This window comes from Garra rufa, chromosome 3, assembly GCF_049309525.1.
Source record: "Garra rufa chromosome 3, GarRuf1.0, whole genome shotgun sequence".
Lineage (NCBI taxonomy): Eukaryota > Metazoa > Chordata > Actinopteri > Cypriniformes > Cyprinidae > Garra > Garra rufa.
The window spans coordinates 9,260,852-9,287,452 of NC_133363.1; the positions used below are offsets into that span (position 1 = coordinate 9,260,852).

Below are 26,601 nucleotides of genomic sequence, written 5' to 3' on the forward strand. Positions count from 1 at the left end.
CTGGCAGGAGATCCCACAGGACATCATATTCCATTTCATCCGGAGCATGCCTAGATGTTGTTGGGAGTGTTCAAGCAGCCTGTAATTTAATTTCTTTGCTTTGGTTTTTGGTGTGATTTTAAAATCCAGCCAAGTTGATGATTGCGCAGTTTGTCAAGATCAAAATTATTGTCAAGTTTTCAGTTTTTCATTCATCGAGATCCAATGTATATTATAATGCTGTGCATTCAGAGAAGCTGCATACCTCATTTATAACGAGTGGTTATTTAAGTTAATGTTGGATTTTAATAGCGAACCAGTTTGGCTCTTCTCCTCTGACATCAATTTCGGCCGCAGAACTGCCACCACTCAATTTTCTCTTTCGGATCATTGTCTGTAAACCCTAGAGATGACTGCATGTGAAAATCCCAGTAGATCAGCAGTTTCTGAAATACTCAGATCAGCCCATCTGGCACCAACAACACGTCACATTCAAAGTCTTAAATTACCTTTCCATTCTGACGCTCGATTTGAACTTTAGCAGATCATCCTGACCACATCAACATGTCCAAATGCATGTTGCAAGTCGCTGCCAAGTGACTGGCTGATTAGATATTTACGTTAAAGAGCAGTTGAACAACAGCGCCTTGCGAAAGTATTCATACTCCACTTTTTCACGTTGTGTTATGTTGCTGTCTCATGTTAAACTGCTTTAAATTACTTTTTTTCACACACCAATCTACACTCCATACCGTAATGATAACGTAAAAAAAGAATTGTCACATCTTCATAGTATACTAAAAATAAAACAACTGAAATAAGTACATTGCATAAGTATTCACTCAGTACGCAGCTGAAGCACCTTTACATTCTCTAGTCTTTTTGGGTATGATAAGACAAGCTTTGCACATCAGCATTGGCAATTATCGCTATTCTTCGCCTGACCTCTTCACTTCTCGAGATCTGTCAGGTTGGATGGGGGCAGATGCACATTTTCAGGTTTCTAAAAAAATGTGATTAGGTTTAAGCTTAGGCTATGGCTGGGCCACTCATGGACATTCACAGAGTTGTCTATAAGCCACTCTTGCTGTGTGCTTAGGGTCATTGTCCTGGTGAAACTTCTGCCCATTCTGAGGTTCTGAATGCTCTGGACTGGGTTTCCATTAAGGCTATCTCAATATTTTGATGCACTGAGCTTTTTTTCTACTCTGACGAGCCCCACAGCATGAGGCTACTACCAACACACTTAATTGTTGGGATGCTATTGATGATGAAGATGATGAACAGTGCTTGGTTTCCTTCAAACATGATGCTTGGAATTGAGTTTAATCAGAGCAGAGAATCTTGTTTCTCAGTCTGAGAGTCCTTCAGGTACTTTTTTGCAAATTCCAAGCGTTTTCACGTGTCTTCACTGAAGAGAGAATTGAGTTTGGTCACACCACCGTAAAGCCCAGATCAGTGGAGTGTTGCAGTGATGTTTGTCCTCCTGTAAGTTTCTCCTATGGCCACATATGATCATGGAGCTCAACTAGAGTGACCATCAGGTTCTTGGTCACCAGTCTAACCAAGGCCCTTCTCCATCAATTGCTTAGTTTGGCCAGGAGGCCAGCTTTAAGAAGAGTCTTAATTGTTTCCAAAAGTTTCCTGTTATGGATAATGGAGGCTACATGCTTCTGTGAATTTTTTTATGAACTCTTTCCCAGATCTGTGCACTGACACAGTCCTGTTTCTGAACTCTACAGGCAGTTCTTTTGACATTTTGGTTTTTGCTCTGACATGCATTTTCATCCGTTACACCTTTTATTGAGATAAGTGCCTTTCCAAATCATACCCATTCAACTAAATTTGCCACAGGTTTACTTCTCTCAAAGTCATCTACAAGCAACATGAATGCTCCTGAGCTAAATTCCAAGGGTCTCAGATAAGGGTATGAATACTTATGCAATGGAATTATTTTTTTTATTTGTAATAAATGTGCGAAGATGTTAAAAACCTGTTTTTTTGCTTTGCCATTATGGCGTTTGGAGTGCAGATTGATGTGGAAAAAAAGTAAAGCAGTTTAACAAGGCAACATAAAGGGGTATGAATACTTTTGCAAGGCACTGTAAAGTGGCCAGTGTTTACTTAGAAATACATTTATTAGGTGTACCTAATAAACAAAAACCAGTAGTGTAGATCCAGTTACTTCCTCTGCAAATGTGACTTTTGTCATACTTTATTAGAAAATGTTTCCAACATGGCATCATAATACAATAACAGCCTACCTATGGAAAGCATTGCACAATATGAATGATACATAAGAACTACAGAAACACAAGATAAAAATGAACATTTTTAAAAATTACATTACGAGGCATTATTTACGGGGCATCTCATATACCGTTACAGTATATCCTGACTTAAAACCAAGCATTCTTATATTTCCGATTCTAAGCAGTTTTTGTTCATTCCTGAATAGTAAGAAACACAAATCACTGCATAAGTATACATTACTGATGTCATCATTCAGTGCCAACCACAACTCAGAAAGTACACAAGTAGTGACAAATTCAAATAATATTCAACATTTAGAAAAATAAAAAAAGAGCTCAGGAATATGTTCCAAAACACAACTTGAGCAAAAAAGAAGAACTGAACATTGAGGCCTGCACTTGTAATCAATAGTGTTATCAGTCACAAATGTGATTCAGGTTGGAATTTCTGTTCAGAAGTAAAATAAAACCCAGCATTGTTCAGTTGTACATCATGGAGGATGGACAAATGTTCTTAGTTCCACATATTCCACACATAAAATAAGGCCAAATAAATGCTGGTGTTTAACTTTATTGAAAGCAACAGTGGTACACCGAACATTCGGAGCTCTTACACCTTACAGTAACACTTTAAATGGCAAAACCACACGAGCAGGTCATCATTTGTTGTCCTACCTAATGATAAAGCTTTGACTTTTTCCCCCTCATGATTAAATAAATATGTATAATATCCATCATGGGAAAACATTGTTACGTTGTAAAACAGTGATTTGTATATTGAACATCCATACCAAATTTCTCATCTCATTTCATCTTTATTTTACCAATTAAAAAGCATTAAAAAAAAAAAAAATTACACATTTCTGTTTGGATCAAATTGTTGCATCGAAACAGGCTGTGTTTGGTAATCCCTGAACATGCTGTAAAGAAAACAAAAAGAAAAATTCAAGTATCATCTTGACAAGTAGTGGAGGGGACGCATACGGGTTGGGAAAAGAAAGAAAAGGCCGCATAATTTCATCTCTCCCACATGGCTTTGTTCATTATTATAAGAAATAGAAGGGGGAAAAAAAAAAAAAAAAAAATGACATTTTACAATCATAACAACTGGAAAGTAAACCATTTATCCTGTTCAACAGACTCAAGCACCTTGCAGATCTGGAGAGTTTTCATTAGACTCCATCGCGCGCACACTACTGTGAGGTATGAACGACGCATCGACGAAACGTTATGGTAACCAATGATTACTGAGGATTCTTTGTAACAAACGAAAGTGAATATTGCAGCAACTCAAAATATGACACTGAGCATAAGTGCATTTCTATAGTTTTGTGCTGAAATGAACAGCAGCAGAAAAGGCTCTTGCAAATACATGTTCTTAAAAGCAAAATATATATAAAAAGGATGCAGTTTCAAGCTGCTAATACCATTTATCTGTGGCGGGTGTCTTAACAGATACTAGTCATCACATGCTTTAAACAATGAGGCCAAAGAGAAGCGTGAAGTAATAATACGTTGGCTTGACACGGCAGCACGGAATGAAGTGCGGCGGTTAATACAGGTGAAAAGGAGAGATGGCGAAACGAAACGGGAGAGATGACGGAGGAGAGTACATCAAGGCTTTGGCTGGTTCTTTAGTCAGCTTCCTCCTCAGACTCTTCCTCTTCCGCTGTCTCCAGCCAGGTGAGCCACTGGTTCACCTAAACAAATGAAGAGTTAAGTAAATCGGTGTGTTCCAAAGAAACGGTGTGTCAGTGTTTACTGCAATAGTATAATTACCTGGAACAACGCTTTTCCTTTGCCTGGAAATTCTTGCGTAATATCTTCTTTCCATGCTAGGAAGGCCTCTTCTTCAATTATCTCCATATCATAGAAGTTGACAAAGTAGCGCAACAACATTCCTGGAGAGATAAGAGACCATTAAAACACAGGAAAACAAGCATTTTCTCTAATTACGCCAATCACAATCTTGGTAAACTCACTCCCAAAGAATTATGATATCTCATATTTTTCTATGATATAGACGTTTTTCCTGAACACGGAAGTCAGTCCGACTCTTAACTGAAAGAATGCTTTGCATTTCCGGTCTGCATCGTTTCTAGTCAAATTAGGGTATATTCCGAGATGTTTTTAAAAAGCACATGGCTCCATAGCGCCATCACTTGGCAATGTCGCAATGACCGTCATTTGTCAGTGCCTCACTTTAATGAGTGTGTAGATGACACGAAGCAGCGGACGTTAGCTACATTAAAAACAGATAGAGCCTATTTGAATGGGTTCCTATGGAAACCGGAACAGAAAAGCATTCAATCTGACGTTAGAATTCGTAATGGCGGCGCTCATCGTTTACTCAGGAAAAAGGTCTATATATATAAATATTTTATAAAACAAGTCATTCAAGTCTGGAGTAATGATAAATGCATAATTATTCAATAAAATAAAACCATCAAACTGCTATTGCTGTAATAAAACTAAAACAATAGTAGTATTAACAATAATAAAGATTATGAATCAATTAAAACTCTCAAGTAATAGTGATTTCAATGGGGAGGGGTTAGTATTATATTATTAGCATTATAGTACTATATCATTACTAGTATTATTTTATTACAATTCAAGTAAATAAAGATAAACAAAATTCCAGGTACAACTTTAGAGATCTTGCTTATCAAACAATGTCCTCTTGTCCAAATTCTAAAGATAAATGCATAAATGTACTTAAGCGCAAAATCCTGATCTTAAAGGGATAGTTCACCCAAAAATGAAAATTTGATGTTTATCTGCTTACCCCCAATGCATCCAAGATGTAGGTGACTTAGTTTCCTCAGAAGAATACAAACGAAGATTTTTTACGAAAACCGGTGCTGTCTGCCAGCCTTATCATGGGTGTGGATGGGCACCAGACCTTTAAAAGTAAACAAAAACATGCACAGACAAATCCAAATTACACCCTGCGACTCGTGACGATACATTGATGTCTTAAGACACGAAACGATCGGTTTTTGAGAGAAACTGAACAGTATTTATATCATTTTTTACCTTTGTTACAACGCCACGTCAATCTCTCCTGAGTAAGCGTTCGGCATCAGTCACGTCACATGAGCACGCGCTCTGTGGTAGAATACGCAAACGCCGGAAGCGATCTGTCGCATGTATACGACACTCATTGTTTACACAGAGCACAGAGATTGTGGGTATAGCGGCTATTCAAAATGGTAAATACTTGCGCGTATCCTGATTGTTTAAACCGATTTAAAGCTAAAAGATTACATTAGTTTGCGCAAACTCATCCGGGACTTTTCACTGATTTCCCCTTACGGCGTTTGCGTATTCTACGCTAGAGCGCGTGCTCATGTGACGTGACTAATGCCAAACTCGTGCACATTACAGATGGACGTGGCTGTGTATCAAAGGTAAAAAATGATATAAATACTGTTCAGTTTCTCTCAAAAACCGATCGTTTCGTGTCTTAAGACATCAATGTATCGTCACGAGTCGCAGGGTGTAATTTGGATTTGTCTGTGCATGTTTTTGTTTACTTTTAAAGGTCTGGTGCCCATCCACACCCATGATAAGGCTGGCAGACAGCACCGGTTTTCATTAAAAATCTTCGTTTGTATTCTTCTGAGGAAACTAAGTCACCTACATCTTGGATGCATTGGGGGTAAGCAGATAAACATCAAATTTTCATTTTTGGGTGAACTATCCCTTTAAACAAATGATTAGCCATACGCACCCCGAAGTCCTGAACTAAATCGAAAAAGCAACTGTAGTTGCAAGTTCTGTCATTACCAAGAGTTCAACTGAACTAACGACCATAGTTGGCTAACAATGCTTTTTGGAAACACTCTCCTGAATATTGATTCACAGGTCAGGACTCATGAGGACCCGTTTGCAAATCATTTGACTTGCTTTAGAACTTTGCGTATTGCAAATTATTTGATTTGGATCAGGACTTCGAATCGCGTATCGCAAATGAACCATTCAATTTGAAAGTGATTGACAAACCCATTTGACCTAAATCAAGGTGATTCGCAATACGCGCTCTGAAGATGTGATCTGAATCAAATGATTTGTGATACGCGATCCAAATGGAGTTCTGAATCATTTGGCTCCAAAATCCCGAACCGAATCAAATGATTCATTATACACTCTCTTAAGTCCCGATCTGAATAATGAATTACAAACCATCACTTCAGATCACTCGGAGGGCAGCTCACGAATCATTAAATATGGAACTTTGAGTATCGCGACTCATTTGACTTGATTCCCGTTGGAACCAGTTCCGATCCAAATCAAATGTTACGCAATACACAATTTGAAATCCCAACCCAAGTCAAATGATCCATGAACCCGTCTCAAAGTCCCGATCTAAAACAAATGATTTGCGATACGCGATCCAACTGGAGCGCTGTCATCATACGTGCATTTTCACTAGGGGTGTGACGAGATCTCGTGGCACGAGATATTAGGTGCGTTCGACTTCATGCGGCGCTGCGCAGACCGATCGGCGGCTGACTTGAAGTAGTGCATGCCGGTTAGAAATTTTACCCGACTTGAACCGGCGCCGACGCCACGTGACGTTCACGTGTGGCATCAAAGTAACGCGAGAGCGTTTCAAGAACAGCCGGCTTGCTCGGCCAGCGCAGCATTTCAGAAGGGACTGCGCCAGGCTGTGATGACGTCACAGCTTCTCATGATTGGACACATTCACCACATGACGATGATCACGCGTGTTTCGTGCATAACAAATCAATTCGCATGCCATTTTGTAAGTAGTTTACGATCTTTTGACTGCAGTACATTTTTTTCCCTTAAATTCTTTATATTGGATTTGTGCATAAGTTTATTATTGTACTTTTTTCATACAGACCACTTATAGTATTCAGCTGCATATTTAATAGTGGTGCAACAGATCACAAAACTCACGGTTCGGATCACATCACGGATTTTGAGTCACGGATCGGATCATTTTTCGGATCAGCAATAAACAAACAAAAAAGTTTGTTTTTTAATAATTTCTGAATGCTAACTAAGTACTTCTAATCCACAGCAAAAACTACTAGCTGAAATAATAAAGTCAGTAACAAAACAAGAAGAATTACACAAATGACAAGTGTAGATGATTACAACAAAGTTACTAATAAAATCAATAACACTAGTATTCAGGTGCAGAAATGTAATAATTAATTGTAAAATAACTAGTGTTTCTCACTGCAGGTATTTATCGGATGCTGTCTCTTTAAGCCCTAATGCACGTAATCTAATACTGGCACGCATCCTTCTCAGTCGTTTATGTCTTCAGTGAACTGAAACAGCTGTGTTTACCAGAATACAAAAACGGGTATTTAAACATAACTTTGTATGTATGTTAAGAGAAGTTTTGAAGAGGAATCAATCTGTGAATCACGCAGTCTGAATCGCGCGTCTATCTCTGTCTCTCTCTCTCTCTCTGTGCGCGTGCTCGCTTCAGATATATGCAGCGGCAGTAAAAAAAATCCATCATAACAGCGTCCGCCTTCTCTTTTGCTGCAGCGGTTTGAAATGGTAAATTGTCAAGACAAAACATGTGCAAATTATAAACTTTTACTCTATGATGGTTAAACTTAACAGTTAATCCGCGAACCACATGCGTTCCGAACCGTGGAGTCCGGTCCGTACGGATCACGGATCATCTACGATCCGTTGCACCCCTAATATTTAAGTAATATTTTTTTATGGAATAACTAAAATGTCACAGACATTTAATGTAATGTGGTCAACATTCATTGATGCTGAAATCTGTAGTTGCTGCTTTACTTGCATATGCTGCATTTCTTCCAACAAAAGATATTTCTATAGCTTCCAGTTCATCTGCAATAGGCAAACGCCACGTGATCTGACATGTTTGAGGAAGCAACGAGATCCCCAATTTGTCGGCTCCGTTTTCAGCTCCTCCCCGACTGCTTTCGGCTAATCTCGCCGATCGGTCTGCGCAGCGCAGCATGAGCTCGAACACACCTTTTGAGAGATCCGATGTGTCCCACGAGATCTGACTGGTCTTGCGAGAACGTGACATATACGTGATATAATGGCAAAACATTTTGCACCGTTTACATTAGAGCTACATGACTAATCGTTAAAATATCACAATCTCTATTCAAACACCCACGTGATCTTAACGCTGAATCGTTGACATTCAGGAATGTCTATTACAACTGTTTCACGCGCTCCATTGACGCTTACAATGTTAAAGTAACTGAAGACATTCAAATCTGCATTCTTACTGCTGCTGTTTCAGAAAGCAACAGTCTTTTTAACCACATAATCAATATTTCTTTGTTACAGACATTTAAATAGCATAAATACTGGGATAAAAGCTAGCAAGTATGTCATTGAATTATCCATTCAAGAGATTCCAATAGTGAAACAAGTCTTTACTAATTGACACACTGACACGTAATTTTGTTTAGATTTCTAATCCTTTTTTTCCCTTCAGAATCGTGATCTCCAATTTATAAAAGACAATTGCTTTTCAATTTATCCAGAATCAAGCAGCATTAGTTTATTACTGGATATAATTAATTAAAATAGAAGTTTAATTTCATAAAGTACATTTTTGCATTTTGTGTTTTTTTGTTGAATAAAATACTATTTCCCCTACTGTTGTTCCCCTATACATTTCATCATTGAGGATTTCTTTAAAAAGGTTAAAAAAAAAAAAAAATCTCGTCTCGTGAACCCAATCTCGTGTTTCGTCACACCCTTAATTTTCACCATACATGATCTGAACTCCTGAACTGAATCAAATCATATGCAAACCCACACCGAAGTCCCGTTCCGAAACAACCGAGTCGCGATATATGCTCTGAAGGCCCGATCTGAATAATGATTCACGAACCATCATTTTAGATCTGGACTCGTCATTCAATTCACAAAATGATTTACAAACTCGTTACGATCTAAATCAAATGAATCACGATACATGCTCTAAAGTCCTCATCAGAATCAAATGATTTAGCAATACGCGATCCAATTGGAGTGCTTTGAAACACGGAATGATTTTGGTCTGAAATCCTGATCTTAAAATGATTTTGCCATATGCACGTTAAAGTCCCGATTTGAATCAAATGATTTGCGATCTACGCTCTGAAGTCCTGATCTGAACTGATGGTTTGTGAATCCTTCAGATCAGCACTTCAAGTCACGTAATCGCAAATCATTTGAATTTAATCATTAAATTCGCAAAATGACTCACACCCATTTCAAATCAAAATCAAAGATTTGCGAAGTCCTGATCTAAATCAAATGATTCACAATATGCAATCTGAAGCTCCGACCTAAGTCAAATGATTCAGGGACTCACTCCGAAACAAAGGATTTACGATATGCAATCCAGTTGGAGCGCGTCAAAACATTTCAAATCATTTTGCGATGCAATATTTTAACTGATTCAGACTTTCGAAAAGCTCTGCTTCACCCATCGGTGTTTTTTAAAGTCATTACAAGCAATATTCAAAAATTAATTGCTCTTGATTTTATACGTTTTTTTTTTGCTCAATCTCGTCAATGATCAAAGTCACAAGTCTGAATCAATCTGAGCGTTTACAGCGTAACTGACTCAATTCGATTCCGTTCATCTATCCCTCTTTTTGCATCTTCAGCCATGTTTACAAGACATTGTTAGTACTACTACTACTACTGGCTTAGCTCGCTAGTTAAGACATTAACTGAAAAAGGTGTTTTTTTTTTAATTGAATTTGTGAAAAGATGTGCTTATTGAAAAAAAAAAAAAAAATTTTTTTACATTTCAGAGACGCATTCTCTCAATAATTCAAGCACCTCTTCAAGAATATTTCATTTTCAAAGGTTTTTCAGGCCTAGATTTTAAAGTCAAACTCAAGTTCTCCAAGCACTGTATTATAATTATAATAATGTATTACAATCAGATTATTTTTTAGCCGTACCTTTGGGAAAAGCATGGGCATTGCAGTGGACTTGCAGCGCATAGAGCGCACTGACTTGCAGGTCCACGTGATCATGCAGGAATTTTTGCATCACCGGTTTGAAGGCAAGTAGCAGCTGCTTCTCCTGGTCGAGCTGCTCTTTCGTAGGTGCAGATAATTGGTCTTCTCCTTCAGTGGAATACATCTCGTGGAAAATGTACTGCAAAAAGCTAGAAGAATTTTGTGGGAGGTTAGTCAAGTGTCCACAGAATGAAACTTCAAGCCCTATACAAGAAAGGCAAGTCCATCATACCTGGTCATCAGAATGTTTACGAAACCCTTATCAGTGTGCAGTTTTGGAGAAATGTTGTCCTTGATCCACTTGTAGATGGTTTGTGGGGCAGGATCTGCTTTAATTTGTTTCAGCAGCTCCTTCTCCAGCTTCATGAGAGGGAATAAGAAGCTCAGGCCCTTCCCCTCCAGAATCTCCAACATGCGATCTTTGTTTTGATCTATTTCTGTGGGCAGAGACAAGAATATATGAACACCACTCCATACACGATACCAAAAACTGAAAGTTCATATTCATGTTCCATTATCTTATTTTTCAGTGCGGAAGTAAGCGGTTTTCTGGTAATGTGTAAGACTTCTGGTTCAGAAGATGCCATAGGGAAATAAGGAGAATAGCGAAATGCATTAAACGGTAAAACTGTATGCACTACAAACCATTAAGACAATAACATTAAAAAAAATATGGTAAGACACACCAGTTTGCAAAATCAAGCAGCAAAATGAGCCAATTTGTACAGCTAAAAATAGCTGGAAGTGGATGACACCGGAAGCCAGCCACACTAAATTTACAAATTCCACACTCACTCACAAATTCTTGCACAAATTGCACACACTTACAGGAAAAATAAGGGTGATTAAGTGACTGGATTTCTTGGTATTATTTAACAAATCTAGCAACAGAATTATGAATTTATAAATTTTGGCAACTGAAAATTAGACAAAACAGACATTCACCAATCTCTTGTTTTGACCATGTCAATGTCTAGTTCATGCACTCAGCTTGGATAAACAACAGCTGGGTGGATACTGGGGTTGGTTTGACCATCAATTTTTAATCGATCTTCATTTTGATGAAGGGAGATCTTTAGTCTATGCTGTTTTTAGCTGAAAACTCAACTTCACTGTGTTATATACTCTAGTCTCAGCTTTCAATTTGTCAATTTTACTAAATTATTATTCCACCACTCAAAAAAAAAAAAAAAAAAATAAAAAAAAGTCATTATACTTATAAACTTACCTTGCAATCAATTCGTTTTTCACAGAACTGAGATACAAACTCACAATTCTAAGAACTTAGTCTTTTTCCCCCCTTCAAAAATATTGCGTTACTCCCTAAAAAAAAAAAACTAATTACGTCACGTAGTTACTTTTATGGAAAGTAATGTGTTATATAAATTTGAGCAGGGCTTGCTTGTTTGTTTTTAATATTAAAAAAACAACTTTGATTTGTAGACAATTTAAAAGCCCTTTCACACCACAGGAAAATGAAGTTCAATACTCTTTAGAAAAGACACAAATTAAGCACAAATGTTAGTTAATCCAAAGTAACTTACTTAGAATGCTTGAATTAGATCAACAAAAGGACAGCAGCAAAGTCATTGGTTTAAAAAAAATGTGATTAAATACAAAAGAAAACAAAAAGTAACTTCAATATTTTCTTGTAAATGAAAAGTAACGAGTTACTTTACTAGTTACATGAAAAAAGTAATCCGATTATGTAAATTCACATTACTTGTAATGTGTTACCCCAACACTGAATAAAATTATAAATGTTATTTTGACTTTCAATGGCGGAAACAGACATCCATACATTTATAACTCAAAGTCAAAAACTATAGCGTCAACCCTGTTGCCATTCCAAAGGCATAACTACATACTAATGTTAAGTTGGTTACTTGTGTGCCTTTTCAATTTTTGAGAAGTTTTAAGTATGACCATACAGGAAGGAAACAGAAGCACATACCTGGCAGCATCTTCTGCATGTTGACCTTGCTCTGCTGGAACAGGTCGGTCAACCACTCCCGATCTTTCATTTTGGCCATCTGCTGCAAGCAGAGGAGGAAAAGTGGAAAGTGGGTGCCGTTCTCCAGTGGGTGAGCCAACTCTGCCATGCTCACGAGTTCAGCAATGATCGCCCGGGCAGCAAACTGAGCCAGGTAAGACTTCACCAAGGGAACATCCAACTCGATCTTGGAACACTGGTCCAGAACATTGAGGAAAGCCTGCAAAAAACATGCAAATTGAGGAAACGATGAGTTCCGGTTTTAGTCAAAAGGTTGTGAGGGTGAATTTTACTAGTACAAACCTGCATAAAGTTCTCCCCCGAGACCAGTCCCTCCATGCGGAGGATGTTGATCAGAGTGCTGACATGCTCTCGGTCATCATCTGGGCTCTCCAGTGAGCACACGATCATCTTACTCAACATCTCAGGCAGGAAGTGTTTGGGAGCCTTCATCTCTCGAACTCCGTTCACTGCATCGTTCATGTTCTTGCTGCTCAAGTAAGTGGTCACAACATTTTCCTGCAAATAAATTTAACAAACTGCTCACTCAAAGGTTTCTTTTAGGGATGCTCATATTGACCGTTTAACCGTTAACCGACAGTAAGAATTTTAACCGATTATTACTATCAGTTAAACGGTTTAAAAGGGTTTTTTTCTATTCCTTTTTTTTTTTTTTTTTTTTACGTTTGCTGCATGGTGAAAGAAATAATGCTATTTGTAAGTTATCTGTTTACTCAAGCGCGCGTGTCGACACATGCAGTGTGGCTGTACAGACATATTTCGCTTCACCTTTACTTAGTAAACTGATGTAGTATATGCAACTCAATGGCAAGAGGCGATATTGGATTATTAGAGAGAGAATCCGTGAGTGAATGTATTCAAATTCTGAATTAATTATAGTCTAGAAAGTGCGCAACAGGTGCTCCCATTACAATCACTGGATAGCTATCACTCATCCTAGAGTAATTCATCGCAATCTCATAAAGTTATTAAAAAGTAATAAAATAACCTTTACACTGCACAATTAATCTCTTATTTATGTAATGCCAACACTTTCTTTGTTTTAATAAGAGAGTTCGCGAAAGTGTAGAAATCAGTAAAACTGAAACCGGCACTTTGGTTGGTGAGTGGATTGCAACATAGCCTCCTCTGATTGGCCACTGATCATCAAATCAACATACATGTCTGTGATTGGCTATTGCTAAACGCTGTAAAACACGCGCTTCTCCACACGCATATGACAGTGGATGGAAGTCCCGAACCGCAAATTGAAAGGGTTTTTGTGATGGTGTTTTTTTCGCGGATCTAAGAGTTAACAGGCAGCGGTCCTGCCTATCCGTACAGCATGTGGACATGTTAAAAACTAGGCACACTGAGGTATTGGCTGGCCTGCTATATATTTTTATGTCCGACGAGAAGAATATGACCGGTACAGTTCTTCAAAGCGCATAAAAGGATTCAGTGTGTTTTAGTTTGTCATCTTAATTAGGTAGTAATTTAATTTATACATATTTAGTGTAGGCCTATTTATATTATTATTATTTTTTTCCATTCAGATTTTCTCTGTTCTCAGAACCGCTGCTGATGCGTGATAATTTGAGTATATGTCAATACAGTTTTTGTTGTTGCTCTGTATGCTGCTGTTTGCACGTTAAAATAAAACATTTGCTTGTATTTTTAATGTATCATCACAGATACTCGTGCATTCTATTTTTATTTTAAACTAATTTATTATTCAAATTTTATCAGTTAACGGTTAATGTTCGGATAACGAGCAGCGGTTGTCGGTCAGGGAAATTAACCGAAATGAGCATCCCTAGTTTCTTTGGACCATTTTCACAGTAAGATGTTTGAGTGGTACGTACAGTCATCTTAAGAAGTTCCTCCCTAGCAGGAGGCGGCTTCTTAATCGTCTTCTGTGGCTTCTCCTGAATTGGAGGTGGGTTGGTTTTCAGGCCAAGTTGCGGTGGCTACAAACAACAGGAAGCCTTAAAATGGACCTTAATTAAATATGGCATTTTGTTCCCATGCATGAAATGAAACAGTAGTCATTACCTGTCCCAGCGGTGGTGTGGATGTGCGTGGAGGTTGAGCACTAGGAGGAATCATGGTAGGTATCTGTGGCTGCAACTTTGGCATTTGGTTTTTATTCAGAATGAATGACTGAGCAGGTCTCAAGCTGATCTGAAACACGAAGAAAAAAATCGATTTCGATTAGGTGCTTTTTCAAGTCACAGTTTAATTTTGCACAATTTAAAGGGTAATGGAAACGCAGCTACTGACAGATGTTTAGCATCTGACATTAAAATCTATTATACCTCATCAGCATTCAGCTGTCCTTTCTTAATGAAACGCGGCGGCATATCCTTGGACTGAGCTTGCTGCTGAGATGAATGAGTCTGGTTCTGGAAAAGCAGATTCTGCCCCTTTGATCAGAACAAAAACACTTGTAAGTTGCATGAATATTTTGATGTCTTGAAGCACTACTTCTTTGGTAGATGAGCATTTACCTGGTTAGATTTTATGAAAGGCTGCGGCGCAGGGGTTATGTGCCCACCATGCCCGTTGAAAAGAGGGTTTGCGCGACGACCCATGGTGGGGGAATACCTGTCCTGAATGACCCCAGGGCCAGTACCAATCCCACTGCCTACAAACCAGACAACAGAGTTATTAAGCTGGCAGTGAACCACAGAGCAAATCCAGTCATGCACCACCTGTCCCAGAAATGTCAACGCACTTCAGACATACCTGGCATCTGCCCAAACATATCCGCTAATCCCCCAAGAGTTTCTCGATCAGGTTTCATTCTCGTCGGCAAGAAAGGACTTTCTTGAAAGAAATCAGTTCTTATTCCTTGAGTCATCGGTGGAATAAAAACACCCAAATCCTGTGAGGAACAAAGAGTACAAAAAAAGTTAAGCCAACAGATTTCCATTTATCTGCAAGGGTCTACAAGCCTTTTCAGGGCACAGACCATTTGCTTTATACTTATAAGTGTAGTTTAAAAAAAAAAAAAAAAAAAAAAAAAAAAAAAAAAAAGAATTTCTCATCTGATAATTTCTTTAAATTAGCAGTTAAATTTAGGAAAAAAATCAGTTCAGTTCTGATTTGAACAACTTCAGCTCAAATACCAGTTCATTATTGTTGAAAGAAAAAAAATAAATAATGTAAAACATTTTATATATTATACAAAATAAATGTTTTTTCTTGTTTTTTTATTTTTATTTTCTAAATTAATGTCATAAAAAAAAAATGATAGGATAGATACACACAATATATGGACAATTTAGACAAACAAAAACATTTGTTTTATATAATACAATTATATATAATATTTAAAAAATATATAATAAATTATATATTTTTTTAAGACATTAATACACATTACAGTAAAATTACATTTTTTTATCAAAATTACAATTTATTAAAAGTTTTATGTAATTAAATAGGAAAACTCAAGCGGAAAGAGATCTGAAATGGTCACTTATAAAAAGTAAAATCTAAGTATAAACACCCAAATGTTTATGTTTCTCCCAAATCATTTAGCCCTAATTTTACACTAACAAAATGTATTACATAATTTTTTTTTAATAAAGATGCACTCTCCAGCAAAAATCCCCCAATAACTTTAAAATGAATCTGTCCATCCATACAAATCAATTTGAAAATTTCTGTATTTTATTTGTTCCATATTGTAATGTCAGAGAAATGCAAAATCAGTTTCTCAGAAACTGTTCCCTTGAGACACCCAAATAAAAAGTCCTCCCCCATTTCGGTGTCAAAACAGCATATTTCATAAAAAGGCAACGAGTTTGCAGCTACAACATTATTTCATTCAAATACTTTTACTGTTTATACTGCAAATCCTGCAAAAACTCTAAAAAGGTCAAACATTTAACTGGCAGGGTCTCACCTTTACAGCATCCTGGCGGATCTGGTTGATAGTCTTAGGTCCATTATCAATAAAAGCTTTCCGAGGCACCCAGTTGTTCTCTCGCAACTCTACGGTATCCTGAAGTAGGAAACGAATCCTAGCAGGCAAGTCCTTGTTGTTCATTAAGGATTTCATACGGCCGAAGTACTGATCCATTAAAGACTGCGAGACAAAAGGGTGTTAGGAAATACCACTGTCTTAATGCACCCAAAGTCTTGCTAGTCTTAAAGCAGCTTACCTTGGCTTTCTCATGATCTAGTCTTGGCCCCACAGTTCTCATTATCTGACAGAGGCACTCCAAATCCTCCCCCATATCCTTAAGTTGGACTCTTTTCTTCTTTTCCAGAAGCTTCAATTAGGAAAGTTCAAACGCAACAACGTTAGGTTGGAGATGAAGCAGTTACCATGAATATTTCAATGGAGGATTGATGAATAACTCACTGTTTTGATGCATTTATGAAGGATAGACTCGTGAATGAGATCAAGTTTGCCAAGTTCTCCAATGAATTTGATGTTGCCCAGCATTTTGATCTTGGCAATGGCACGCTGCTCCTCTTCCTCAGCGGTAAGAGGGCTGTCATTTTTATCATAGACTGTTAGAAAAAAAGAAAAGCAGAATTATTAGTAAAATATCAGGAAGTTTAGTACAGTTGCTGTAATAATGTTAACACTTCCACAATCTACTTACTGTCAACATTTCTGGTGCGGTTTTCAAATTCATCCTGAAGTTTGGATATCAGAAGTCTCCTGAATGTCTGTAGGAGCGTGATGAAATGGTGGAATAAATATACCAACGTAGTATGCTGTGCTGTTAAGCTTCTTGCAAATGAATAAAAAGAATTCTTACAGTGCTCTGCTTCTGTGATGATTGGATCTCTGTTGATGGGCCGTCAAAGTTTGGAGCATCCTCTGCCAGACGCAGACATAGCTGAGCATATAGCGAGCTATACTTCGGCTCTTCAAGGGCTTTGTCCACAATCTAGTTGAAGTGAACAAGATGGTGGTTTAACATCATTAAGAACAAATGCAGTAAAGACCCACCACTGTCCTTAAGGGTTAATGTTAATGTTAGTTATATAGGCCATACTACAGAATTGGTGCAAACTGCTGTCCCACAACCAAAAAAACATTTAAAAAGCACAAGAAATCATATCTTAGATGTTTACCAAGATCCTTCTATTATCTATTGAAACTCACAATAATTTAAAATATCAGCAAGCTTAACATAAAATAATTTATTGGGTACTTTCAATTGGGCGCCGTCCCGAACCCTAACCCCTAAATTTCAATTGAAAATTTTTGTATGTATATATGTATATGTATATGTATATATACACACACACACACACACACACACTTTTTAATATCTTGATAAAACTTCTTTATTTTTGTTTTTATTTTACATTTTCATTGTATATCATGATACTAAAGTAAAAAATAAATACAAATAATTATTGTAATTTTACAGTAAAATGACATAACACAATTCCAATTAATGTAATTAAATTCTATAAATCCTCAAGTGGAAAGAAATTTCTGAAATGGTTGCTGAAAAAGGGTTCTTATAAAAAGTAAAACCCCAAGTACAAACACCCAAATTTTAAGTTTCTGCCAAATCATTTAGCCCTAAATTTTGTATTACATTTTTAAAGTTGATTTTAGACTAATATTTACATTTTTAGACTAACACTTATGGACAGTCTGAGTATTAATGTTAGTTATACAGGCCAGAATTGGTGCAAACTTCTGTCTCACAACCAAAAAAACATTTAAAAAGCACAAGAACTCAAATCTTAGATGTTTACTAAGATCCTTCTATTATCCATTGAAACCCACAATTACTTAAAATATCAGTAAGCTTAATATATAAAATCATTTATTGGTACTCTCAATTGGGAGATGGCCGTCCCAAACCCTAACCCCTAAATTTCAATATAAAACCATTTAAAATTTTTGCATTTTACTATTATTATTATTTTTAAAAAATATTTTGATTTTTTTTTTTTTTACTTTTATTGTATATCATGAAATTACTTTTGAAAATAACTTTTTCATGTCACTACCGAAAATGCATGTTTTAGCCCATTGGCTGAGACTGATTTTAACTAAACCCCTAAATTTATTATCAAGGTGCGAGTAGATGGATCCAATCATTGAGGTAATTTTTTTGTTTTTTAAATCTGTGTGTAACTAAGGAACATCACTACCTACACTACAATTAAGCACACTTTTTTATAAGAGTTATTTCATAACATTTAGTTATGCATACAACTGTTTAGAACTGCGCTAGTTAACCATGTGCTGATTAGCATCTTTGAGGTAGGCTCAAAAGTACCTAAAATTGTCTCTACTGAAACCGTAACATAATTGGTTTTTTGGTTGTTATCCCATGAAGCTGTCACAACCACAAAATGTCAGTTTCAGTAGTGACAAAAGGGAACACATTACCCTTTGTTTGGGGGAAATAAACTATTTTAGTACAGTTATGCAAATGTGTAGTATTTTAGTACATTTTAGGAGTTTATTTTGTGACTTATAATGGTGTAATATGACTTAGTCGCTACCAAGACATAACGGTCACTACCAAAAATGTGCCGTCACTATCAAAACATTGGATGTTTTGTCAAAAATAGAGTGCTTTACCAACCAAGATGTTATGATATTGTTTGGTCCAATGCATTTTCAAACTACTGAATCCTTAAATTGAAATCAGTATGATCAACTTTGCACCTTTTACCAAGAAAGATTGGATTCAAAATAGAACTTATTTCATAAATCACACTTAAAATATTGTACGTGTTATTGATTTACCTTTAAAAACTTTTAAATAAAATAGCAAAAAATATATTTACAAAGTAGATCTTAATAGGTCAATATAGCCTCTCTTATTAAATTATATAACAGTGTTTCGGTAGTGACAAATTTGGGGAGAAGAAAAACATAAAGATGTTTCAATATCTGACTAAGAAACAATTTGGTAGAAAGGCCCATATATACACATTTTCCCCTTTTTATTTCAGGTACAAAGATCACATAAAATATCAGGTGTATGCATACAACAGTCCAAAAATGTTTTGCCAAACAACTCTATTAAAGGAGAACTCCGGTGTGATATTGACCTAAAGTGTATTGAATCATGATACCGAGTGTGAACGTACCTTGCATATTTCATCTCGGTTTGTGTCCAGCTGTCCGAAATCTGGGGTCAGTTAGCCGATGCTCACAACAGGTTGTCAATGAAAGTCAAAGAAAAAGCACCGGTAGTTTATTTACAAGAAGATTTATACAGACATCTTCCACCAGGAACAGAGCAGCCGCCGCCATCTTAAATGTAGTCACGATAAGTCGAGTGTCGAGCACGAAGGAAACTACAACCTGATACGTTGATAACCTGATAAATTCATTGGTGCTCGACACTCGATTTATCGTGACTACATTTAAGATGGCGGCTACTGCTCTGTTCCTGGTGGAAGATGTCTGTATAAATCTTCTTGTAAATAAACTACCGGTGCTTTTTCTGAGTTCTCAATGTCTCGTTTTAAATGTCAGGGCCCTTGGAAGTCTACCGATGAAGTGTGGAGCTACTTTGTACCCCGTAAATGGCGTAAAACAGTGATTTATTTACATGGCTCCTTCGATGCCCGATTGACTTTCATTGACAACCTGTTGTGAGCATCGGCTAACTGACCCCAGATTTCGGACAGCTGGACACAAACCGAGATGAAATATGCAAGGTACGTTCACACTCGGTATCATGATTCAATACACTTTAGGTCAATATCACACCGGAGTTCTCCTTTAAGGTGAGCAAATCCACAAAAGCTCTGGCTCCTATGCCCCACTTTATATGACTCATCATTATTGTTGCATGTTCTAATTAGTATTTTCATGTGATGATTTCTTGCACAATAAAACCAGTCCGTGAATAGCTCACGGTAGAACGAAAGTTGGCATTGAAAAGTTTCAGCAGTACTGGTACTGTGACAACTCTTGCCTACATATGATGAACAAAATCCTCACCAGCAAGATGATTCCTTTGAGGACGAGCTTTGAATCTACGCCCACATTCAGGAGCTCAAGGCATAGCTTGTCAAACTTTTCAGGGGTCAGTTTATTAAGTATGCTATTAAAAAAAAAATAAAAACATACAAAACGGTCAGTTTTTCCATTAACATTCACGTACACAGACTATATCATTCTTAAAAATGAAGATCAAGGCAAACTCTCTCACCCTCTCACTTTCCTGAAGATTGCATCGTGTCGTTCTTTTTCATTGGAGGAGTTGACATCTCGTCTAGTGCTTCGTGAAGGAACCCATCTCTGAACGCTAGGCCCTGGGGTTTTCCCCAGGAACTCGCTATAAAACAATAAATGCACAATAAATGTCATTTGTTTTGTCAAGGCTTTGGTGACTTACTAACATCCGTGAGAAAACGTCAGCATTAAAATATTTTGTTGTGCCAATTAAAAAAGGATTCTGCCACCACCCTTCGATGACTAAGAGAAACTTAAAAGACTTCACTAGGATTTCCTCACATTAGGTCAACAACTCAGATTCAGGTCAAGCTACTAATAATGTCAACATTTAAAACTAATGTGACCTAATTTTAAGTAGTAGCATCTGAGGTTACATTTAAACACTAAAGTCGGCATGAAACTAAAGTTAAAATCGTTTCTTTTCAACTGTAACCTACAGCCAAACCAAAAATTATTCAGACAGCAGATATATTTTTTGGACATTTTTTACTAGTGGGTGCAGGACACTATAGTTCTTTTATGTGAGCAATCTTTTTACACCACAGACTACACAAAATAAGCATTGCTTGGTAATTGGTCAACAAAGCATTGATAGTTATCACCATTTTCACCATTTCAACTAAAGCAAATAAACTGGGATAATGTGAGAAATGTTGAAGGTGGGTGAACAAATTTTGGTTTGACTGTACATCAAAGTAATGAGGCTTGAATAGAAAAATATGGGCTGGACTAGATTGTCCATTGGGAAATTGGCTCGTTGTTGATTGCCATTGCTGCAATTTCTTGAGTGACAGGTTGGTAGGGTAGTTACTGGAAGGGAAGTTACGCAATTTGTTATGCACACTTCAGAGAACAGATGTTATTCTGATTAAAGATTTGAGGTGACATGAATTATATTTTAAAAAATAAAGCATGAACACATTACACTAAAGAATTACATAAAAGGAGTTGTCAGTTTAGATTTCATACTGACTACACCTAACTTTAATTTTATTTATACTTCAGACAAAAAGAATAACTACATTAAAACATCCTTTTTGTGTCATGTTTTTTTTTTTTTTTTTTAGCTGGTTGCTATTTGGAGTCAACAATTTTTTCCCCCACTCACACAATCAACAAAAACTCAGTAAATAATGCAACAATGATGTAATGGTCACTAATGTAGAGGGCAGCTATACATTTAAATGAGTCGAGTGGTCAATAAATGCAAACTCATACATAAGTAACCAAGTTAATTGATTCAGACAGGATCAAAAGTGTCATCCAAATGAATGATTTGTCAGTCAATTTACAGTAGATGAAAACAATTGCTAACCTACAACAAACACCAGATTTATACCACCAAAAAAAAAAAAAAAAAAAAAAGTCAGCTTGTGGGAGGCAAAAGAGACTGTCCCCTCTCTGAAAATGTAATCCCAGGCCTCGCATTTAGAAAGCGTTACATTACTTTCATTAACACACTGTTTTAGTCTTAAATTTGTGACCCTGGACCACAAAAGTAAGTCTTAAGTAGCACAGGTATATTTGTAGCAACAGCCAAAAATACATTATATGGGTCAAAATTATCAATTTTTCTTTTACGCCAAAAATCATTAGTCTATTAAGTAAATACAATGTTCCTTTAGGATATTTTGTAAATTTCCTACTGCAAATATCTAAACTTAATTTCTGATTCCTAATATGCATTGCAAAGAACTACATTTAGACAACTGTAAAGGCATATTTCTCAACTTTTTGATTTTTTTGCATCCTCAGATTCTCAGCCAAATATAGTTTTGTGGTCCAGGGTCACCTTTTATAATAACTTGTTTTCTGTACTCTCTTTTTTAACACTGCCTCCACCTTTTCCTCAGAACCCCCCCCTGTAATACACAACTAAAATAGTGATTCAGTGGTCTATTATTCAATTCTCTAAGCGTACCTGTTGCCGACAGACTTGGGATAGTGCTGAGGTGCACCCCTACCTCCTCCTCCGCCCGAAGAAGCACTACAAAAGTGAAAATTCCTATTTTGAGTTTTATTTAAATAACCCCAAGTCCTTTCCCAGTTTACATACCCCACATCCCAGGAAGCCATGTATGAAACTTAAGTTCTATCTGACCATCAGCTTAATTAAAACGCCACCACTGTGTATCTTCCTAACTAAACCTTAGCTAAATTAATGATCTTCTGAAAAGGCACAAGGTGCATAAAAACAGTGTATAATAAGTGAATTATGTACCTGAAACGAGAAGCACCCCCCTCTGCAATCACACTCTCCACTTTGGCGGCTTGACAATGAAAGATCCTCAAAAAGAATGAGAGTGAAAGGGTGGGGGTGTAGAAACACGGCCTAAAAAGAGAGAAAATCACTTCATTTATATAACCACACACTCACAAAATAAATAAAAATGACAAGCTTTTGAGTTTAACCGAAACGTATAGAAGTGATTAAATAGCTCCGAAAAATGACAATGCGGATAAATGTAAAGAACTGGACTGCCATCAAATCTGAACAAAGCACAAGGCCTCTGCCATGAGCTCAGATTTCACAAAAGAGCCTTGATTTATTGAACAACGCATTGGAGCTGCATTATAATTTTTTATTAAAAGGTTCACTGTCAGTTCATAAAGATTACATACGGACTGTATAAATGAATGTACGTTTTATAATTATGATGGACAATTATTAAATCACACACTCAGTTGTTGTCATACAGCTCTTCTCGTGTATTAGCATTAAAGCTAATTATCGCATACGAGAGAAGAGCCACGATCGGGTCATTTAACGGTTGAAGTCAACTCAGCAAACAAGTGGACACTAAAACCAGGGATCAAGCTTAATAGCGGATCACTTGGTATTATAATATATGCCGTTTTATAGTCAAACGTGCGGTTTACCGGCAGGGTGGTGCGACTGAACAGCTGATCTAATAACCGGACGCCATTTTCTCATAAAGGAATATAAAGCTAGTCAGCACAGCCGCACAATCAATATATAAACACAGCAGCTCACACACAACCGTAAACCTGTGTGTTTAACCCTGTAACGGCGGTCAGTTCACCGGGATAACGGGATGTATCTGTTCTAGGTCTAGCGAACGTAGAAAGCAAGAACATGCGAGCAATCGGAGCCATTTTACAGCAGCAGCAGCCCAGTGGCTAATGTAAGTCAGATTAGAATAAGCTTACCTTTTCTAAAAGAACTTCAGCTTTGATGGTGTTGGGTTACCAAAGAAGGAAAGAAAAAAGATGAGGAAATTAAACTAATTTTATTTAAACGTTAATAATAGTATGGATAAAGAACAGTGCGCCTTGAGGTAACACTGGCCGCACCGGTATGAGGAGGAGAACTGTGTGATCTGACGTCACGGACAGCCGCAACTTTATTCACTGGACGCGTCAAACCTGCTGGATGGTACGTCACCATCAAGTTTCGCTGCACCTACACTGGACAAAAAAATGGGATGCCAAAGGAGTGGAGAGGATTTTGATTCGCTTCAGCGACTCGAGTCTTTCGAGCTAGTTCATCGAAAAGATTCATTCAGTGGTCCTCCTTTTTCCGCAGTTTATCGTTTCGCCAGTAGGTGGCGACAAGTCTTTGTGAGTAGTAAGTCATTGAATCATTTACTGCCATGAAGTAGGCATCTTGTGAATTAGCAAATTTTACTATACCAATGTTTTTTAATTGGCTGTTAAATTTTTATATGGGAATATTACACGACACGCCTAATCGACTGCTACAAATACTGACCAAACAAAATACTGATTTTTGACTTTTTACTATACCCATATTTGAAATTGGCATCAAATTACCGAAACTAATCATATTATCCTATTATACACAATACATATTAACAAATTTACTAAGATACAAAAAAGTTTTAAGAACCAAAAGCATTTTTTTTTGACAGGAAAGCTATAATTTTTCATTCATTTTGTCAACTGGGACTTGTAACAAGATCATTTTTATCATCGTAAAATATAAACAATAAATTATGAATTTTAATAATGTCCTTACATCTAGGTGGCGACTCGTTTTTTTTTTTTTTTGAGTCATTGAATCATTTACGATTCGTTAAACATCAAATTACCAAAACTAATCATATTATCCTATTATACACAATACATATTAACAAATTTACTAAGATACACAAAAGTTTTAAGAACCAAAAGCATTTTTTTTTTGACAGGAAAGCTATAATTTTTCATTCATTTTGTCAACTGGGACTTGTAACAAGATCATTTTTATCATCGTAAAATATAAACAATAAATTATGAATTTTAATAATGTCCTTACATCTAGGTGGCGACTCGTTTTTTTTTTTGAGCCATTGAATCATTTACGATTCGTTAAACATCAAATTACTGAAACTAATCATATTATCCTATTATACACAATACATATTAACAAATTTACTAAAAGTTTTAGGAACCAAAAGCATTTTTTTGGACAGCAAAACTATAATTTTTCATTCATTTTGTCAACTGGGACTTGTAACAAGATCATTTTTATCATCGTAAAATATAAACAATAAATTATGAATTTAATAATGTCCTTACATCTAGGTGGCGACTCGTTTTTTTTTTTTTTTTTGAGCCACTGAATCATTTACGATTCGTTAAACATCAAATTACCGAAACTAATCATATTATCCTATTATACACAATACATATTAACAAATTTACTAAGATACAAAAAAATTTTAAGAACCAAAAGCATTTTTTTTTGACAGGAAAGCTATAATTTTTCATTCATTTTGTCAACTGGGACTTGTAACAAGATAATTTTTATCATCGTAAAATATAAACAATAAATTATGAATTTTAATAATGTCCTTACATCTAGGTGGCGACTTGTTTTTTTCAAGCCATTGAATCATTTACGATTCGTTAAACATCAAATTACCGAAACTAATCATATTATCCTATTATACACAATACATATTAACAAATTTACTAAGATACAAAAAAGTTTTAAGAACCAAAAGCATTTTTTTTTTGACAGGAAAGCTATAATTTTTCATTCATTTTGTCAACTGGGACTTGTAACAAGATCATTTTTATCATCGTAAAATATAAACAATAAATTATGAATTTTAATAATGTCCTTACATCTAGGTGGCGACTTGTTTTTTTCAAGCCATTGAATCATTTACGATTCGTTAAACATCAAATTACCGAAACTAATCATATTATCCTATTATACACAATACATATTAACAAATTTACTAAAAGTTTTAGGAACCAAAAGCATTTTTTTTTGGACAGCAAAACTATAATTTTTCATTCATTTTGTCAACTGGAACTTGTAACAAGATAATTTTTATCATCGTAAAGTATAAACAATAAATTATGAATTTTAATAATGTCCTTACATCTAGGTGGCGACTCGTTTTTTTCAAGCCATTGAATCATTTACGATTCGTTAAACATCAAATTACCAAAACTAATCATTTTATCCTATTATACACAATACATATTAACAAATTTACTAAGATACAAAAAAGTTTTAAGAACCAAAAGCATTTTTTTTGACAGGAAAGCTATAATTTTTCATTCATTTTGTCAACTGGGACTTGTAACAAAATAATTTTTATCGTCACAAAATATAAACAATAAATTATGAATTTTAATAATGTCCTTACATCTAGGTGGCGACTCGTTTTTTTTCGCGCCATTGAATCATTTACGATTCGTTAAACATCAAATTACCAAAACTAATCATATTATCCTATTATACACAATACATATTAACAAATTTACTAAGATACAAAAAAGTTTTAAGAACCAAAAGCATTTTTTTTGACAGGAAAGCTATAATTTTTCATTCATTTTGTCAACTGGAACTTGTAACAAGATAATTTTTATCATCGTAAAGTATAAACAATAAATTATGAATTTTAATAATGTCCTTACATCTAGGTGGCGACTTGTTTTTTTCAAGCCATTGAATCATTTACGATTCGTTAAACATCAAATTACCAAAACTAATCATATTATCCTATTATACACAATACATATTAACAAATTTACTAAGATACAAAAAAGTTTTAAGAACCAAAAGCATTTTTTTTTTGACAGGAAAGCTATAATTTTTCATTCATTTTGTCAACTGGGACTTGTAACAAAATAATTTTTATCGTCACAAAATATAAACAATAAATTATGAATTTTAATAATGTCCTTACATCTAGGTGG

At 36.0% G+C, this 26,601-nt stretch overlaps 1 protein-coding gene across 1 annotated transcript; it reads right to left on the reverse strand.

Moving 5' to 3' along the window:
* Positions 1-2,160: 2,160 nt before the first annotated feature.
* On the reverse strand, positions 2,161-22,749 carry LOC141330877 (eukaryotic translation initiation factor 4 gamma 2-like). Its single transcript, XM_073835659.1, has 19 exons — positions 22,643-22,749; positions 20,396-20,521; positions 20,185-20,287; positions 17,012-17,143; positions 16,853-16,919; positions 16,606-16,757; positions 16,403-16,513; positions 16,144-16,326; positions 14,979-15,117; positions 14,741-14,877; positions 14,549-14,656; positions 14,286-14,414; positions 14,096-14,200; positions 12,534-12,749; positions 12,192-12,450; positions 10,470-10,674; positions 10,178-10,386; positions 4,011-4,132; positions 2,161-3,931 (listed from the first exon to the last, which is right to left on the reverse strand). The coding sequence occupies exons 6-19, from the start codon at positions 16,687-16,689 to the stop codon at positions 3,866-3,868; spliced, it is 2,073 nt and encodes a 690-aa protein (XP_073691760.1). The 5' UTR covers positions 16,690-16,757; positions 16,853-16,919; positions 17,012-17,143; positions 20,185-20,287; positions 20,396-20,521; positions 22,643-22,749; the 3' UTR covers positions 2,161-3,865.
* Between the last annotated feature and the right edge of the window lie 3,852 nt (positions 22,750-26,601).

Coding starts and splice junctions, on each gene's coding strand:
- LOC141330877 (XM_073835659.1), bottom strand. CDS start 16,689: ATGCTGGGCAACATCAAATTCATTGGAGAACTTGGCAAACTTGATCTC. Junction 16,514..16,605: donor TTCATAAATGCATCAAAACA/GTGAGTTATTCA, acceptor TCCTAATTGAAG/CTTCTGGAAAAGAAGAAAAG. Junction 14,878..14,978: donor TATGTTTGGGCAGATGCCAG/GTATGTCTGAAG, acceptor TCTGGTTTGTAG/GCAGTGGGATTGGTACTGGC.